Here is a 16,235-nt window from a genome sequence, read left to right as displayed (position 1 = left end):
TGATGAACTTCAGGGAAAAAAAGGGAAACCTGGTGATTTTCCAACCCTCACCTGTGAGTAACGACCCCAGACTAATAAAACACTGAATAGTGACCGTCCCTCCTGAACAGCAGTATGGCCCTCCTGAGAGCCTGGGAGAAGGGGAGTGGGCAGGAAGGCCACCGAGGGTGTGATGTCCTCCTCTGTCAAGGTAGGAAGGCCACCGAGGGTGTCTCCAATGGATGACTCACGAGGTAGCACACTTTGTTCAGAACACAGGCGGTGTGTTGGGGTCTGGAGGGGGTGGAGCAGGGAACCTGTGTTTTCTTTATTATGCGAGTTTTTTGCTTGTTTTCATTTTTAAAATGTTGAAACACAATTCCATAGAAGTGCATGAAGGTTATCACTACTGTTTAACATGTTGAAAGTATTAGAATATGTGACTTCCCCTCCCCCCATCCTAAATTTTTCATCCCTGCCATAGGCTTCTTAGTATTGAGGTCCTAAGTGGGCACATAAAGTAACAGTTAATTTAAGATAAGAAGAAAACCGAAGGTGCAGCTTGGAGCGGGCGGGTCAGGGGCTCGCGCCGGCTTTATTCCTGCGATGGCCTCTTCTTGGGCCTTCATGTGACATGAGTGCTTCAAGGTCGCAGAGAGGGACAACGCAGCAGGGGTCTGATAGGCCTCAGCTGCTGTGTGGGGAAGTTAATTTTGTGGGTGCTGGGCCCCTGACACCCCTGTCTGGCATCCCAGGCTCCCTGGCTCATGCTCGTCCGTTCTGTCCCCTCCGCAGGCCCAGCATGTCTGGGCTCCACCTGGTGAGGAGGGGCCGAGAACAGAAGAAGGTGGACCTGCACAGAGACTTCACCGCAGCTTCCCCAGCCGAGTTTGTCACGCGCTTTGGTGGGGATCGGGTCATTGAAAAGGTACGGATGGGATCCCGGTGCAGTGGGAGAGGCCTGGTAGGGTGGGGTGGGAGACCCAGCTTCGTACTGGGTGCTCACGCTGCAGGCAAGGGCCGGAGGCCAGCCCTTGGTCAGCACTTGCTAAATGCTGGGCTCTGTGAGCTTTCCACAGTCACGACAGCCTGAGCAGCAGATGCATGACCCCGCTTCACAGAGGAGGTAACTGAGGCCTCTGAGCGAGATCAGCCAGCTTCGCAAAGCACCCTGCAGCGCCTTCGTGCAAGGGGCCGCTTCCCAGGTGATCGGGCGGGAAGCGTAAACCCGGCCCTCCCCAGGTTTACAGGCCCTTAGAGGAGAGGAGGACCACGTATTGGAATGACAGTAATGAAAGGAAACAGCTAAAATTTGCCATTTTAAAAAGGGGAGAGAGCCCTGGCTGGTGTGGGTCAGTGGATTGAGTGCAGGCCTGCGAACCACATGATTGCGGTTCGATTCCCAGTCAGGGCCCATGCCTGGGTTGCAGGCCAGTTCCCAGCAGGGGACTCACGAGAGGCATACATTGATATTTCTCTCCTTCCCTTCCCCTCTAAATATAAATAAATAAAATCTTTTTAAAAAAGGGGGGGGGAGAGAACATTGAACCTGAGCCGGAAGCTCTGGGGCTTGTCGGCCTTGTCCGCTCATGGGACACGGAATCTGGGCTCACTTTCCCCCTCTATTAAGACAGAACCAGTCACACTCCAAAGCTCTACTGAGGTTTGTCTTCCAGGGCTGTTGTGAAGCTTGGTCAGCAATGCAAGGGCCTTAAAATACAGTGGTGGGCAAAAGTAGGTTGATAATAATAAGTAATGCAGTAATAAATAAGTGATAATGCAAGAATAAACTGTGTTCACGGACTCAGAGCTGGAAACCTACTTTTGCCCACCTCCATACAGACTCACTAGGTAACTCAGAACAGTGAAGCCGTGCACCTGATATTTTTAGGAACTGTCTAATGCCCCACAGGAAATTCATGATGCAAGCAAGAGTTGAAACCCAGACCCCTTCTGTCGTGGGGACAGCCAGCATTACTGCCTCTCCTCTTCACCCAGTCTGGGCCCTTTAGCCTTCAGGATGCAGAGGTGGCCCTGCTGAATGGGTGCAGTTCCAAGCACAGTTCAGACTGTGGAGGGCTCGAGTCCCAGCTCCGCTACTTACTGGCTGTGTGACCCTGGGCAAGCGCCTTAACTCCTCTGAGTTCTAATGTCTTCGATCCCACATAGGGCTAATAATACAACCTCTTTCAAAGGGCCGGTGTGAAGATGAAATGAAATACGTTGTACTATGGCTTAGTGCCTTCTAAACCCACAGAAAGGTTAAGCAATCACAATGGCGCCACACGAAGGCATCCAAAGTCATTTATCCATTCATCCACTAGTCATCCATCCAGCCATCTATCATCCATCCATCATCCATCCATCCGCCTATTTAGTCATCCTTTTATCCGTCCACCTACCTGTCTGGTACTGCATCCATCCAGGCATCCCTCCATCCCATCATCCATTCACGCAGTCCCCAGACTCCCAGCACCTGCTCTGTGCCGGGCTGTGTGCTGTAAAAATACAGAGGAAATGTGTGCAGGAGCCTCGGCAGCCCTGAGATGTGCCCCACGGTGGCATGCAGCCTCCGCTGCAGGGAGATGTGCAGCCCCGGCCCCTTCCTCCTCTTCCCTGTCCAGGTGCTCATCGCCAACAATGGCATCGCCGCCGTGAAGTGCATGCGCTCCATCCGCAGGTGGGCCTACGAGATGTTCCGAAACGAGCGGGCCATCCGGTTTGTAGTCATGGTGACTCCGGAGGACCTCAAGGCCAACGCAGGTATTTGGGCCTTCACTCCCTCCCCCTCCCACCCTGCCATGCCCTGTCCTTACCTGCCCTTACCTGCACCTACCTGGGCAGGTCCATTCTGGACCCCAAGCAGAGTTCTGGGGTACCACTCTCATGAGTATGAATTTATTTGCCTTTCTTGTTCATTTAACTAAAGTGTCTGCTGATAACAAGAATGACCCCTGTACCTTATAAAAATGTAAATTTTGAACATGCAAAGGGGAAATCCCATCTTTGAGCAATGCACATGTTACTACAAATTGATTGGTCTCTCTTCCTCCAGATGTTTTTCTTGCAAATGTATGTGCTGCATTTCAATCATTTGTTCATTTTTCTATTCACTTACTGTCTGTGTGTTTACAAGCCTAGACCATTCTATAAGTATTGGCAATTTTCTTTTTCTTTTTTTAATGATTTTATGTATTTTTAGGGAGGGGAAAGGAGGGAGAAAAAGAAGGAGAGAAACATCAATATGTGGTTGCCTCTCACATGCCCCCAACTGGGGACCTGGCCCACAACCCAGGCATGTGTCCTGATGGGGAATCGAACCGGCGACCTTTCGGTTTGCCAGCTGGCACTCCATCCACTGAGCCACACCAGCCAGAACCAATTTATTTTTTCCTCTGAACAGTCTTATCCCTTTACAGACCCTTCTCCACACAGCAAGCAAATTAATCTCTTAAAAACATAGCGCAGGTCCTGTCAGCCCTGCCTTGAATGTTTCGGAGACCACGATGCTGTCCTGTGCACCAGCAACCTCAGTCCCGTGCCGTCCCCTGAGCCTCCACCCGCCTCCCCGCCTTGCGGGCAGGCCCCAGGCTCTGCCCTGCCTGCATGCAGCCTCCTTTTAATTCACAGCGAACAGCAAGGACAGGTTTGCTCAGTAGCCCCATTCTACAGATGAGACAGTTTTGGCACAGGGACGTAAATTACTTCCCCAGCGTCATACAAACGGTGTGTGACTATTAACTTAAAAATAAAAAGGCCTTTTAAATCAAGAGGCAAAATGCATTTGAGATCTATCAAATGCATTCCATTTTTGGAATGGCTGTTTTGGATGCAGGGACTCAGACTGACACCCAGATAACGTTCTGATTGGGAGACAAAGGGGGGTGACAATTGCATCGGTAGAAGGAAGGCCTTTTGATTGGTGCAGGTAATAGAGTGGGGTTCATTCTAAACAGTGTTTTACATTCTCAGGCCGGAAGTCACAATAACCATTTTCCTGCTATCTTTGCAAACAGTTCTCTGGCACACAGTGTTGCCCTAGGCCCAGTCCAAGGGTTGTGTCGCCCTGTGTCACATTCCAGAGACCCAAGACAGGCGAGGTGCTCTGGCCTGGCTGCTCTGCCTCTGTTTGAAAGTGGCTGTTTATATTATTACTTTTTTCAACATGACAAGGCTGGAACTGAAGGTCCAGCCTTGGGGTCCTGATGCTGTGGAACTCCAGATCCTCCCAGGCCAGCTAAGGCCCCACACAACTCAACCCCCACCGGCTTCCTGGTCCCATCTCATGCCCCTTGACCTTCACCTCCCCGGGCCCAGGCACATGGCCTTGTCGATTCCCGGACTGGCCTTGTCATTTTCTATGGCAGGGCCTTGGGAGTGCGCTGGGCCTTCAGCTGACTTTTCCCCTGAAGCTCCTTGCAGAGGGGCCTCTACCCCTCCCTGCCCTTCCGGTCTCATCATTCTTCCTGGGCAACTCCCTGTTAGCTCCCAGGCGCTGACCGTGGTCTGCAGTTACCCTGTTTGCTGTTTGCTTTCTTGTTTATCTTCTCTGACAGTAGGGGAAGGCTGGGCAAGGAGAGGGTGCTTGTCTGACCTCTTACTTCATAATCTCTGGGACTTCCCNTCATGCCCCTTACCCTTCACCTCCCCGGGCCCAGGCACATGGCCTTGTCGATTCCCGGACTGGCCTTGTCATTTTCTATGGCAGGGCCTTGGGAGTGTGCTGGGCCTTCTGCTGACTTTTCCCCTGAAGCTCCTTGCAGAGGGGCCTCTACCCCTCCCTGCCCTTCCGGTCTCATCATTCTTCCTGGGCAACTCCCTGTTAGCTCCCAGGCGCTGACCGTGGTCTGCAGTTACCCTGTTTGCTGTTTGCTTTCTTGTTTATCTTCTCCGACAGTAGGGGAAGGCTGGGCAAGGAGAGGGTGCTTGTCTGACCTCTCACTTCATAATCTCTGGGACTTCCCAGTGGCTTTTAAAAAAAATTTATTGGTTTTTTTTTTTTTAGACAGAGAGGAAGGGGGTGGCGGGGGGGAGAGAGAGATTAATTTGCTCTTCCACTTAATTCACGCATTTATTGGTTGCTTCTTGTCTGTGCCCATCTGACTGGGGATCGAACCTGCAACCTTGGGTTATGGGGATGATGCCCTAACCAACTGACCTACCTGGTCTGGGCCCCAGTGGCTTTTTCTGAGAACATATTTCTTGAAGTGGCATTTCTGGCTTAAAGAGCATGAATATTTTAAAACCAAAACATAGTATTGTATGCTATGATTTAAGCATAGTTATCATATGCGTTTGGCTTTAAAAAGGCAGGAATGGCTGTCCCATGACATGGGGGAGACTTTAGGACATTATGTTAAGTGAAATGGACCAGTCACAGAAAGACAAATACGGTCCGATTCCACTCCACTGAGGTCCATAGCGTGGTCCGCATCTTAGAGAAGGAAGAGTGGTGATTGGTCTGGGGGGAGGGGCGTGGGAAGGGGAAGGGGAGCTGTTTCATGGGCACAGAGCGTCAGATCTGTGAGAAGACAAAGTTCTGACGATCTCTTTCACAACTGTGTGAATATGCTCATCAGTACCGCACTGTACACTCGAAAAGTGAGCGAGATGGGAAATGTTACATTTTTTTTTAACCATGACTAAAACCAAACATTGTATTCTTTAACAGCAAAACAATGTTAAGATAGAGTTTAGGAATTCAAAAAAGAAACAAAAACCCAACCCTACCTCTAGTCCCACTATCCTGATAGTTTGTTTCCTTCTATCATTGTTCCCTTAAGGACCTGGTCCGGACAGACGTGGTAATGTCGTGGTCAGTTTTCTTCTAGTTGTCACACACACCTGTCCCCCGAGAGCCGTTGCGGTTACTTGGTTCTCCTCCCTCCCAGTGGCTGTCCGTGGTGGCGTCTCGCAGATTTCCTGCAGTGGCTCAGTCTGTCTGCTCCTTTCCAGAGTACATCAAGATGGCTGATCAGTATGTCCCCGTGCCGGGGGGCCCCAACAACAACAACTATGCCAATGTGGAGCTCATCGTGGACATCGCCAAGAGAATCCCCGTGCAGGTGAGTCAGAGTGGGCACCCCGTCCGGCGGCACCTGAGCTCTGGAACAGCCTGGCTCCGAGCTTCAGAAGAGGCAGAGGAGCCGGGTCCTGTGCGAACCTGAAATCCAGGGCCCCTATGACCCAGCTGAGAGCTTTCCCTGTGTGATGGGTGGTGGGTTGTGGAGGAAGATCTTGTTCACGCCTCTTTGTGTTTGCAGGCGGTGTGGGCTGGCTGGGGCCACGCCTCCGAAAACCCCAAACTTCCGGAGCTCCTGTGCAAGCACGAGATTGCTTTCTTAGGTAGAGTGTGTCTCCAGCGAATACGTGGGAATTGGGGTGTTGATGGGGCACTCCTCTGGGGTACACTCTCTGCCTAGCGCAGCCATGGGAAGTGGAGGTCAGTTTGGTATCCCCCTCCCCCCCTGCCCCGCCTCACATATTCATTGTTAGGAGCAAGCGAGTCCAGGGGTGGAAGGGCACCTGGGTCAGTAGTCAGCCCGAGGGGGGGAAATGGAGTCGTTACCATGGATACCATAGTGGCAAGTGGCATGATGCTGAGGCAAGCAGCGCCTCCGCAAGGGTTCCAGTGAGTGCTGAGATGCCAGCCATGTTCAGATTCATCACTAGGTTTGGAGGTCACATTTTGGAGAAGACCGCACCTTCGCTCCGGCTGTTCTCAGGCCTCTGGACTGTCCTAACCCCTCGGGACCAGAGCCCTGCATCTCTACTATTTACATGGTCCAGTGATACTTGTTATCTATGGCATTGGTTTCAGGATTCGAACTTGCATCTGTCACTTTTGAGTAATTAGACTCCCTGACCTCCTTGCACGGTTCAGGGAATCATTTTACCGCCCCCCTTTACCTTTGGGCCCTCAACACAGACTTGTGTGTGAAGCAGCTCAGTGCAGATTAGCCCTTGACCTTCCAAGGCTCGGCCTGGTGACCGGTGCCCACTGGTGTTTTCTCTGCCCGTGGTCTTTGATCTACTGTCACATGGGATTCTCTCCACCGTGCAGTTTTAGCACCTCTGGAGGTTGATGGTCCAGCCCACCAGCTGGCAAACTACAGCCCACCAGGCATATCCGGCCCACTGCCTGCTTTTGTAAATAAAGTTTTATTGAAACACAGCCCTGCTCATTCATTTAGGTGTTGCCTAGGGCTGCTTCCCCCACGCTGGCAACATTGCATATTTGTGAGAGGCCAGCAGGCCTACAAAGGTGAAAATACATCCTATCTGATTCGTTATAGGAAAAGTTTGCTCAGCCATGGTCTGATTTTTTGAGATGCTGCCTTGCCTTTGTGGTCTAGCTTTTTGCCTCCCCCCAAAAGTGAACTTTGTGGATGCTACAGAGCTTCGGTTGTCATTGAGTCCAGGTTTACAGTCCACGGGTGTTGAAAGTTGACTGATGAGGTGGCAAACTAAGACTTTCTTCCTCCCTGACTTGACGTGAAATTCCCTGGGACCTGGGACCTGGGACCTGGCACCTGACCACTGGCACTCGGTCAGCACTCAGCTGTGTGTGGCTGACTCGGTTCCGCCTTCCTTCTTGTCCCTGCCCCCGCAGGCCCCCCCAGTGAGGCCATGTGGGCCCTGGGAGATAAAATCGCCTCCACCATCGTGGCTCAGACACTGCAGATTCCGACACTGCCCTGGAGTGGAAGCGGTAAGGGACCTCGGCTTTCCCTTCGGGGGGGCTCCTCCACCCAGTCCTGCTAATGTGAGCAGAGCCGGAACAAGAATATGCCTTTTTAAAAATTCTTTCACAAGTTTTAAATTATTAAACAAGTGGTAACAGTTTCATTGTAGACAACTTGGAAAATAGGAGAAATTAAAAAAAAAGAAACAAATCATTTATAGTCCTGACTCTGTTGAATATTTGTTGCATTTTAGGGATCTATCTTCCTTTCTAGTCTTTTTTCTAAGCACATCCTTTAAAACAGAGCCTTGTATTTACTAGTTTAGGATTTATTTTTCTCACTAATCTTTCTGTGTCAATAAATATACTTTGCCACATTTAAAATGCCTATGTAGGATTATATCATCCAGATATACCATAATTTATTTAACAGTCCTCTCTAGTTATACATTTTCCATTTTCCAGTTCATTTTGTTCTAATTTAAAAGATATTAAAAGTAATGGAGGTTTGATCATCTTATGGCTAAATCTCTACATACATTTTGATCATTTCCTTAGGATAAATTTCTCCAAGTAGAATTTCTAGGGTATATTTAAAAAGAAACAGGAAAAAATCTAAGAAGTTTCCTATTCAATTTGATTTTTTTCCTTCCAAAGATTGAATTCTAAATTGGGAATGGAAAGTTTTGTCTTGTTTTGTTTTAAATCTTCACAGGCTGTCGGAAAATAATAATTCACATATAAATAACCCTTTGGGGTACAAGGAGATTTTGGGAGTTCTTGTTAGTAGGGCGTTCTTGGTAGATGTGGTCTGAACTTCTTAAGCTTGGTTTCCCATTCAGGGGTGGGTCAGTGGGTGAGAAAATTAGAAGTCAGTAATTAACGAAGCTGGAGGGCCCTGTGAGCACCCCGCGGAGCCAGAGGCCGGGCCTGGAGCCGCTTGGTGAGGGGGACCCTGTGGTGTCTGTATTGTGTGTGTCTGCTGTCCTTGGGGACTCAGCTTCTTTGTGACTCCAGGTCTGATGGTGGAATTGGCAGACGGCGACCTGCAGCAGGGGACAAGAGTCTGTGTCCCGGAGGACATTTACAGCCAGGGCTGTGTGAAAGACGTCGACGAGGGCTTGGAGGTAACCGCGGAGCCTGGGGGTGGGAGGCACCGAGGGGCCAGGCCTTCCCACTGTGCTGGTGGCTGGTGGCGGTGGAAAGTGTCTGCCCTCCAAAGAGCGCCCTTTGCCCTTTGCCCTTTGCCCCCCAGGCCGCCGAGAAAATTGGTTTCCCGTTGATGATCAAAGCTTCGGAAGGCGGTGGAGGGAAAGGAATCCGGAAGGCGGAGAGCGCCGAGGACTTCCCAATCCTTTTCAGACAAGTGAGTCTTGCTGCGTGACTGTTTTTCACATCTTTGGGAATCGTCTTGTTCCGTCGTCGTCGTCATCAGCCAGCAGATTATTTCTGTTAGCGTTGTTCCCTCTTCCTTTGAGAGCCTCTCCATGGCATGCCTGTGACACAGCGGTGTCTGCTGTGTAAAGGGTGCGGTCAGTCCCTCTGCGGCTTCCGCCGCGAAGAGCCGCTGGGCGAGTGCGCTGAGCAGGAGGGGGAGGGGAGGGAGGCTCAGGGGGGCCGTGCTTCCGTCCTGCGTTTGTTCAGAGAAACGTTTCCTGTGTGTGTGTTGCTGGGGGGGTGGCAGCAAACCAGTTCGTGCACCCGACTCGCAACAGCATAGTAACTCTTTTAAAAAAATAATCAAACATGTTTTCAATGATATACAATAGTATAGACATTTCAGGCTATAATACAGTGATTAGACATTTATATAATTTATGGAGTGATCACCCCGATAAGTTAGTAACTGACACCATAGCAGCATTAATTCTCAACCACGTTAATTCTTCACAGCACTTTAAACTCTTTTCTAGTTTGTACCCAACTCTTTTTTTAAACATTTTATTTATTTATTTATTTATTTGTAGAGGGGTGGGGAAGAGAGGGAGAGAAACGTGAGAGAGTTACACTGATCGGTTGCCTCTGTTATGTACCTCCACAGGGGACCACACATGTGCCCTGACCGGGAATCGAACTAGCAACCTTTCTCTTTGCCAGACAGCACCCAGCCAACTGAGCTACACCAGTCAGGGCTGGACCCAACTTTTCGCAGCATGGGATTGTGGGGGAATTTCACTTTCTGGGTTAGGTATCTCCACACTGTTGGGTTTAAAAGAGACTGTCATGCCTCTGAGAGAGGTCACACAAAACGTAGGAGATGGTGGATATCACTTCTGTCGTCTCTCCCTCTCTTTGGGAAACTCCCTGTTCCAGCCGCTCTGCCTTCCCCACAGGTACAGAGTGAGATCCCGGGCTCCCCTGTCTTCCTCATGAAGCTGGCCCAGCACGCCCGTCACCTGGAGGTCCAGATCCTTGCCGACCAGTACGGCAACGCCGTGTCCCTGTTTGGGCGAGACTGCTCCATCCAGCGGCGGCATCAGAAGATCATCGAGGAGGCCCCTGCCACCATCGCCACCCCGGCCGTGTTCGAGTTCATGGAGCAGGTGGGCTCTGCAGAGCCGGCTGTGGGGACAGCCTCCGGGGAGGCCGTCTCAGCCCAGAGCCAGACAGAGCTCCTCACGGCCCGTGTTGACAAAGTGGGCGAGACCATGTCCATCACGGACATGGCTTCCATGTATTTAGGCTGGCGTGAGTTTATTCGAGTGTGAGCTGTGTGGTCCCAAAGTGCATGACACGTAGCAGGTCCTCAGTCTGCATGTGGTGGGGGAACTCATATCCACTGTGAAAACGACCCCAGAAAACCACTGGACACTCCTTGTTCGGTCTCTGTTTCTTTGCAGTGTGCCGTCCGCCTGGCCAAGTCGGTGGGCTATGTGAGCGCAGGGACGGTGGAGTACCTGTACAGCCAGGAGGGCAGCTTCTACTTCTTGGAGCTGAACCCCCGCCTGCAGGTGGAACACCCCTGCACGGAAATGATCGCCGATGTGAACCTGCCAGCTGCCCAGCTGCAGGTGAGGAAGCCGCTCCAGGCCCGCGGGCTTCTTCTGCCCGGGCTTGGGTCCCTGGCCTGTGCAGACCGGGCCTTCCCACCCCTCTTGGCTGACTGTCCCTGGGGAGTGACTGGGTGTGTATGCAGCACTGTGGGCCCTGAACGTGGAGGACGTGATGTGGTTTGTCACCTTTGTCTGCCATCTAGTCCTTTGAGAAACTGGCAAGAGTCACGGACCTACTCCCTGGAAACATACATTTTATGCAATTTCAGGGCATTTGTGGACCCCTGATACCCACTCAGAGACCTGGAGATGTGTGTCGTTATCACCCCCCACCCCCACCACCGCTGGAGACTTTTAGATATTTTTTCCTCCCAATTTGTCCCCTCATGAAATCTGAATATCATAGATACACTGCATATCTGCCTGGGTACTATAGATACATTTGTGCTTTTTACATACAAAGAGTAAGATTTTCTTCGCCCTCCCCGCCCAAGAGCAAGCATTTGTCCCCTGGGGGACAGTATCACCCCGCATTAGGAACTTGTGACCCAGAGGCAGGAACACCTGCATTCACTGGGACTCAGTTATTTTTATTAGTGTCTTCTTCCTTCCTCCCTTCCCTGCCCCACCAGAATTTTTATTCTGCTTTTAGTTTTTTCTAGTTTGAAAACTTTCAGAAAGTTGCAAGGCTAATGCATGTGGATCCCGTACCCTGCCTAGACACACCCGCTGTGAGCTTCCCGCCCTATTTGCTTTCTCTCTGCGGTGTGCTGTATAAAGCCTTTGGGGAGATGTTTCGACCCAAACCTTCATTGCCACTTTGCCTCTAAATATGTCACTTCCGAGGCCTCCCAAGAGCAAGGGCGCTCCATTGCGATACAACGAGGAAATCCTGCACGGACACCGCCGCACACCTGTCTGATACGACTGCCCACATGAGTGTTTCCCCCAGTTTGTGGCTGCTTCTTGTTTATTTGTTTGTTTTTTAAAGCCAGGGCCGCACGTCCCATTTCACTGCCACGTCTCGTCAGTCCTACCTTTTCATTGCCTTGTGAAGGGTCCCGGCAGAACGTTCCTCGACCCTTCAGACAACCTTGGTTGTCTCTTCCTGATCCGTCTCTCCCCCGAGATGTCCCTTTTCCCATGTCATGTCACGAGACACAGCGTGTTAGGTGTGACCCGTTGGCTGAGCTGGTGTCCTTCACACTCTCGTGGTTACTCATTCTTCTCACCCAGCGTTCCCTGCATCCTTCTCAAAACCTGTAGTCCTGCTTCTGGGTACCTTTCCTTCTCGTCCTCCGGAGCCCCGACGTCTCGTGTGTATTTGCCACGTGTATTTTCTCGATGGGTGGTGGTGGTGTTTCATGAATGTTGCTTCTCTTCCCAGTGGCACAGTTTGCCCCGTGGGGGCCAAGTCAGGCCCGTGTCTTTTTCTTTCCCTGCCTCTCCCAGCACCGTAAGCAGCATTGTGTGCGTATGAGGTGCTCAGTGTGTCTGCCGTCGTTCACGGGACCTCGCCTCTGGCACACCCAGTACTGGGCTTGGTGTTTGGGGGCAGGACTGGGGGTCTCGTGGGACTCAGAGCCCTGGGATGGCTTTCTTGATTTCAGATCGCCATGGGTGTGCCGCTGCACCGGCTGAAAGACATCCGCCTTCTGTATGGAGAGTCGCCGTGGGGGGTGACACCCATTTCCTTTGACACCCCCTCCAACTCACCCCTCCCCCGAGGGCACGTTATTGCTGCCAGAATCACCAGCGAAAATCCTGATGAGGCAAGTTGGTGGGGGGGCCCTCGCTTCTGCCATTTCCAGTCTCCCAGTGTGGGGCAGACCCCCAGCCTTAGCCTTGGACTTGGGGCGAGAAAGGTGTGTTTGCCCCCTTCTCCCCAGGCTTCTCCGTTTACAGATAAGGAAGCAGAGGTGCAGGAGGGGAACAGGTCACAGTGTATTGACATGGAGCGTGTGTCATGCGTGTCCCTTCATGTCTCACCACTGATGTTCTGGCACTGGCTGTTGTTACCCCCGATTGCAGATCAAGAGGTTGGGGTAACTTGCCTAATGCCTCAAGCCTGGGACATGCTGAGGCCCTGGCCAGGCCCCAGTGGGGACTCCAAAGGCCATGTCCATCTTTGGGACAAGCAGCAGACATAGCGTCTGGCTCCTTGGAATTTTTGCTGCACCCTCAATGCAGGCTGGCCCGTTGTACGGAGACCCTTTGTGACTTGTTCTTCCTTGTGCCTTCAAAAAAACCCAACCAGCTGGCGTCTGTCACGGTTGACACGTCATCTCTAGAACCTACCGCAACCTAACTGTTGAATGAGTACGTTCAGGAAACTTGGTGTAGGAGAGGCTTGTGTTTCTCTTCTCCCTTTCATTGCACACTTTTATAGGATGGGAGCCATATTAGTTTAGGGCCCTTTGGCTGCAAACACAAGCTGACTCTGGTGGTGCACAAGCAAAACGGGAATTTTTCAGAGGAATGACGGCTTGTTCGCAGGTGCCTGGGCAGACGCAGGGCCAGGTGGTGGAGCTCCCGGGCACCTGGAACTCGCGGTCTCTCGCCTCCAGGCACCTCTGCCAAAACCACGGCCTCCACCACTCACTTCAGGAGCCCTAATCCCAGAGAGAAGGTCCGGGTCCACCCCCCACTACTAAAGTAACACTCCAAGGGCAGACAGGCGACCCCCCTATGGAATTAGATGTGTTAGCATTCGTTGGCCAACACTGGATTTCTTTATCTGCTGGAATTTTCATAGTCCAGAATTGGAAATTCAGTCCTCTTCCTTTTAAACTTTTTATTATTGACAGTGTCAAGAGTGTAAAATCAGAATGTTCCTTCACTCAGTTCCATCAACACTCACCGTTCTCCCGTATCACACCCACGCGTTCTTCCCCCATTCCAACTCGGTTGTTATTTTTTCAAATGTTTTTGTGAAGTAAAAATGACGTGCATTGATGCGCTGACGTGAAACACGCACATCCCTGATAAGAGGTATCCATGTTTTTTTTTCTTTTTAAAAATTGATTGATTGATTGATTTGAGAAAGAAACATCGACAGGCTGTTCCACTCACCCATGCATTCATTGGTTGCTTCTTGTATGTGCTCTTCCTGGGGATCGAACCCGCAGTCTTAGGTTGTAGCGGGATGATGCACTAAGCAACTGAGCTACCAGGCCAGCACGGCATCAGTGTTTTCTTGATCATGCTAAGTGTTTGGTTGTGGCACAGGTTCTTGCATCTTCCTAGGGTTTAACTCAGATGAAAATACATTTGGAGTAGTGATTCCCTTATGTTTTGCTATATTTGTTCTTTTTTTTTTTTTTTTTGTCTGGGCTCTAGGGGTTTAAGCCAAGCTCCGGAACAGTCCAGGAGCTGAATTTCCGCAGCAACAAGAACGTGTGGGGCTATTTCAGCGTGGCCGCTGCCGGGGGCTTACACGAGTTTGCGGATTCCCAGTTCGGGCACTGCTTCTCCTGGGGAGAGAACCGGGAAGAAGCCATTTCGTCAGTATCTCTCTTCTCCCCTTCCTCCCTCCCTTCCTTCCTCCCCTCCTCCCCTCCTCCCCTTCCTCCCTCCCTCCCCTTCCTTCCTCCCCTCCTCCTTTCCTGCCTTTCATCCTTTAAGAAACTGAAAGTTGCCCTGAGGCTGCAGACACAGGAGCAAGTTAGGAGACCCAGGGGGGTGACTGGCGTTGCAGACCCTGTTCAAACATCCTGAGCTGAAGCGCCAGGACCAAGTTCACCCTCTTCCTGTGTTTGAGCTCCATGAAGTAATACGACCTGTCCAAGGTCATTGCTCTAGAGCTATGGCAGGTCGAACTTGAAGGAGGTCCAAAGAATGTTCAAGGTGATTCATTCCAAAAGTTTAAAAGGTGCTGAGTACTATAGCTTTTTAGAATTTTTTAAATTTAATTTTATTTATTTTTAAAGATTTTGGTTATTTAGGGAGAGGGGAAGGGAGGCAGAAAGAGAGGGAAAGAAACATCGATGTGTGCTTGCCTCTCAGGCATCTCCTGCTGAGGGCCTGGCCCGCAACCTAGGCATGTGCCCCAAATGGGAATCGAACCGGTGATCCTTTGGTTTGCAGGCTGGCACTCAGTCCACTGAGCCACACTAGCCTGGGCACTATAGCTTTTTTTTTTAAAGGTGTGTGTGTATGGGGACAGGACTCTCCTATAAATTTAAATCTCATAAGTAGTTCCTGGAGAAACCCACGTTAACAAAGGGGCCCCCAAATTTCAAAACACACCTTTTTCCTGCCTTGACTTGGGTGCAGAATGGTCAAAACCAGTTCGCATGGTGGCTTAATGTTCTTGTGTTGGTGGGTGACTTTCCTTTAGAGTGAGAAATCCAAAAGGCCCTGTGGACGTTTTATTTAAAAAACATTAAACTCTATCTGGCCTGGGCACTTAGCCATGAATTAAATTGAGTTTGGTGGTTTTGATGAGTGGGTTTTTTTTTTTACTAACCTCGAATGATTAATTTTAATTGTGCACAGTGAAAAACAGAGACCCTGAAGCTTAGAATTGCAGCAACTAAGAATGAATAGGGGGAGGGAAGGAGGGCAGCTGGCCCGGTCTCCCCCAAATGGCACAGGGTGTGTGGCTTGGCTCGTGCTGTGAATGAATGAGCAGCAGCAGCTTCAGCAGGATTCGGAGGAAAAAATTCCAGCTCTTTGTGCAACTGTCAGCGTCCAGCAGGGGATCAGTTTCCCCCGGGGATCCCGGGGCTGGCAGATTACTCAGGCTAACACTGGCCAGGTCCTGAGCAAACGGGGACAAACTGGTCACCCTGAGTCCAGTCGCTTAACTCCTAGAGGCAGGTTTGGGCCCCACAGCGGTAGCCTGTTGACACCCTTACTTGACCTCAGTGTATCTGATAGGTGCACCCCGCAAGTGGGGTGGCTGTGGCCCCTTTGGCACGCCTGCTGACGGCACTCAGGAGTGCCGTAACAGGTGTGAACGCTCTGCCCTCCCAGGGAGGCAGGCCTTTTGATGCCTCCTCTGTTTTTGGCTCATTTCCCCCAAAACACCGTCCCCGTGATTTCACAGGGAGTGGCCATCTCCGCCCTTGGACCGGAGGCCCTGTCTGGGGGGAGGCAGGCCCCCTGGGAAACGGGAGTTGGTTACCAGCCAAGCCCTGAGCAGGTTAACAGAGCTCAGGGTCCGCAGGTGCCCCAGGCAGGGCAGTTGTGCATGCGAACAGAGGGCAGCACCAGCTCGGGGACACGGGGATGTGAGCGGGTCCAGTGGGAGAGAGAGGCAGAGTGACCAGCAATGGTTCATTAGAACTATAATCGTGGTAATTAATCATGTTCATAGCAGTCGACAGTTACTGATCTGTGACGGGGTGCTTTGTATGGATTGGCTCATTGTAATCCTCAAGCCCCTGTGCGAAGTCAGGGTTATTACCCCATTTTCCAGATGAGGAAACGGAGGCCCCAGCAGGTAAGTCACCCGACCAGTAAATGGCTGGAGCCAAGATAGACCCCCTTAATGTCTGTGTGGTCCCACCTCTCTGTGAACCACGAGGGAGCCCCGGGTGCTAATTCAGGAAATAACCTGTGTGCCTGTCCCCTCC

The 16,235-nt window shown here is 51.2% G+C and overlaps 1 protein-coding gene across 6 annotated transcripts in view; it reads left to right on the top strand.

The window, feature by feature from the left end:
- Window positions 1–16,235, top strand: part of ACACB (acetyl-CoA carboxylase beta) — a 101,115-nt gene that overhangs the window by 34,852 nt on the left and 50,028 nt on the right. For all 6 annotated transcript variants that reach the window (XM_037052319.1, XM_037052316.1, XM_037052315.1 and 3 more), the window contains 11 exons: window positions 775–907; window positions 2,604–2,742; window positions 5,935–6,044; window positions 6,243–6,324; window positions 7,592–7,690; window positions 8,681–8,790; window positions 8,919–9,029; window positions 9,997–10,206; window positions 10,504–10,674; window positions 12,267–12,428; window positions 13,996–14,159. In XM_037052319.1, coding sequence (XP_036908214.1) covers window positions 775–907; window positions 2,604–2,742; window positions 5,935–6,044; window positions 6,243–6,324; window positions 7,592–7,690; window positions 8,681–8,790; window positions 8,919–9,029; window positions 9,997–10,206; window positions 10,504–10,674; window positions 12,267–12,428; window positions 13,996–14,159 — 1,491 coding nt within the window. The remainder of the gene's footprint in view (window positions 1–774; window positions 908–2,603; window positions 2,743–5,934; window positions 6,045–6,242; window positions 6,325–7,591; window positions 7,691–8,680; window positions 8,791–8,918; window positions 9,030–9,996; window positions 10,207–10,503; window positions 10,675–12,266; window positions 12,429–13,995; window positions 14,160–16,235) is intronic.

Source organism: Sturnira hondurensis, unplaced genomic scaffold (assembly GCF_014824575.4).
Source record: "Sturnira hondurensis isolate 20B ecotype Veracruz unplaced genomic scaffold, ASM1482457v3 Scaffold0007406, whole genome shotgun sequence".
Lineage (NCBI taxonomy): Eukaryota > Metazoa > Chordata > Mammalia > Chiroptera > Phyllostomidae > Sturnira > Sturnira hondurensis.
The sequence above is the reverse complement of the archived record's forward strand: the minus strand, read 5'-3'. Positions and strand labels throughout refer to the sequence as shown.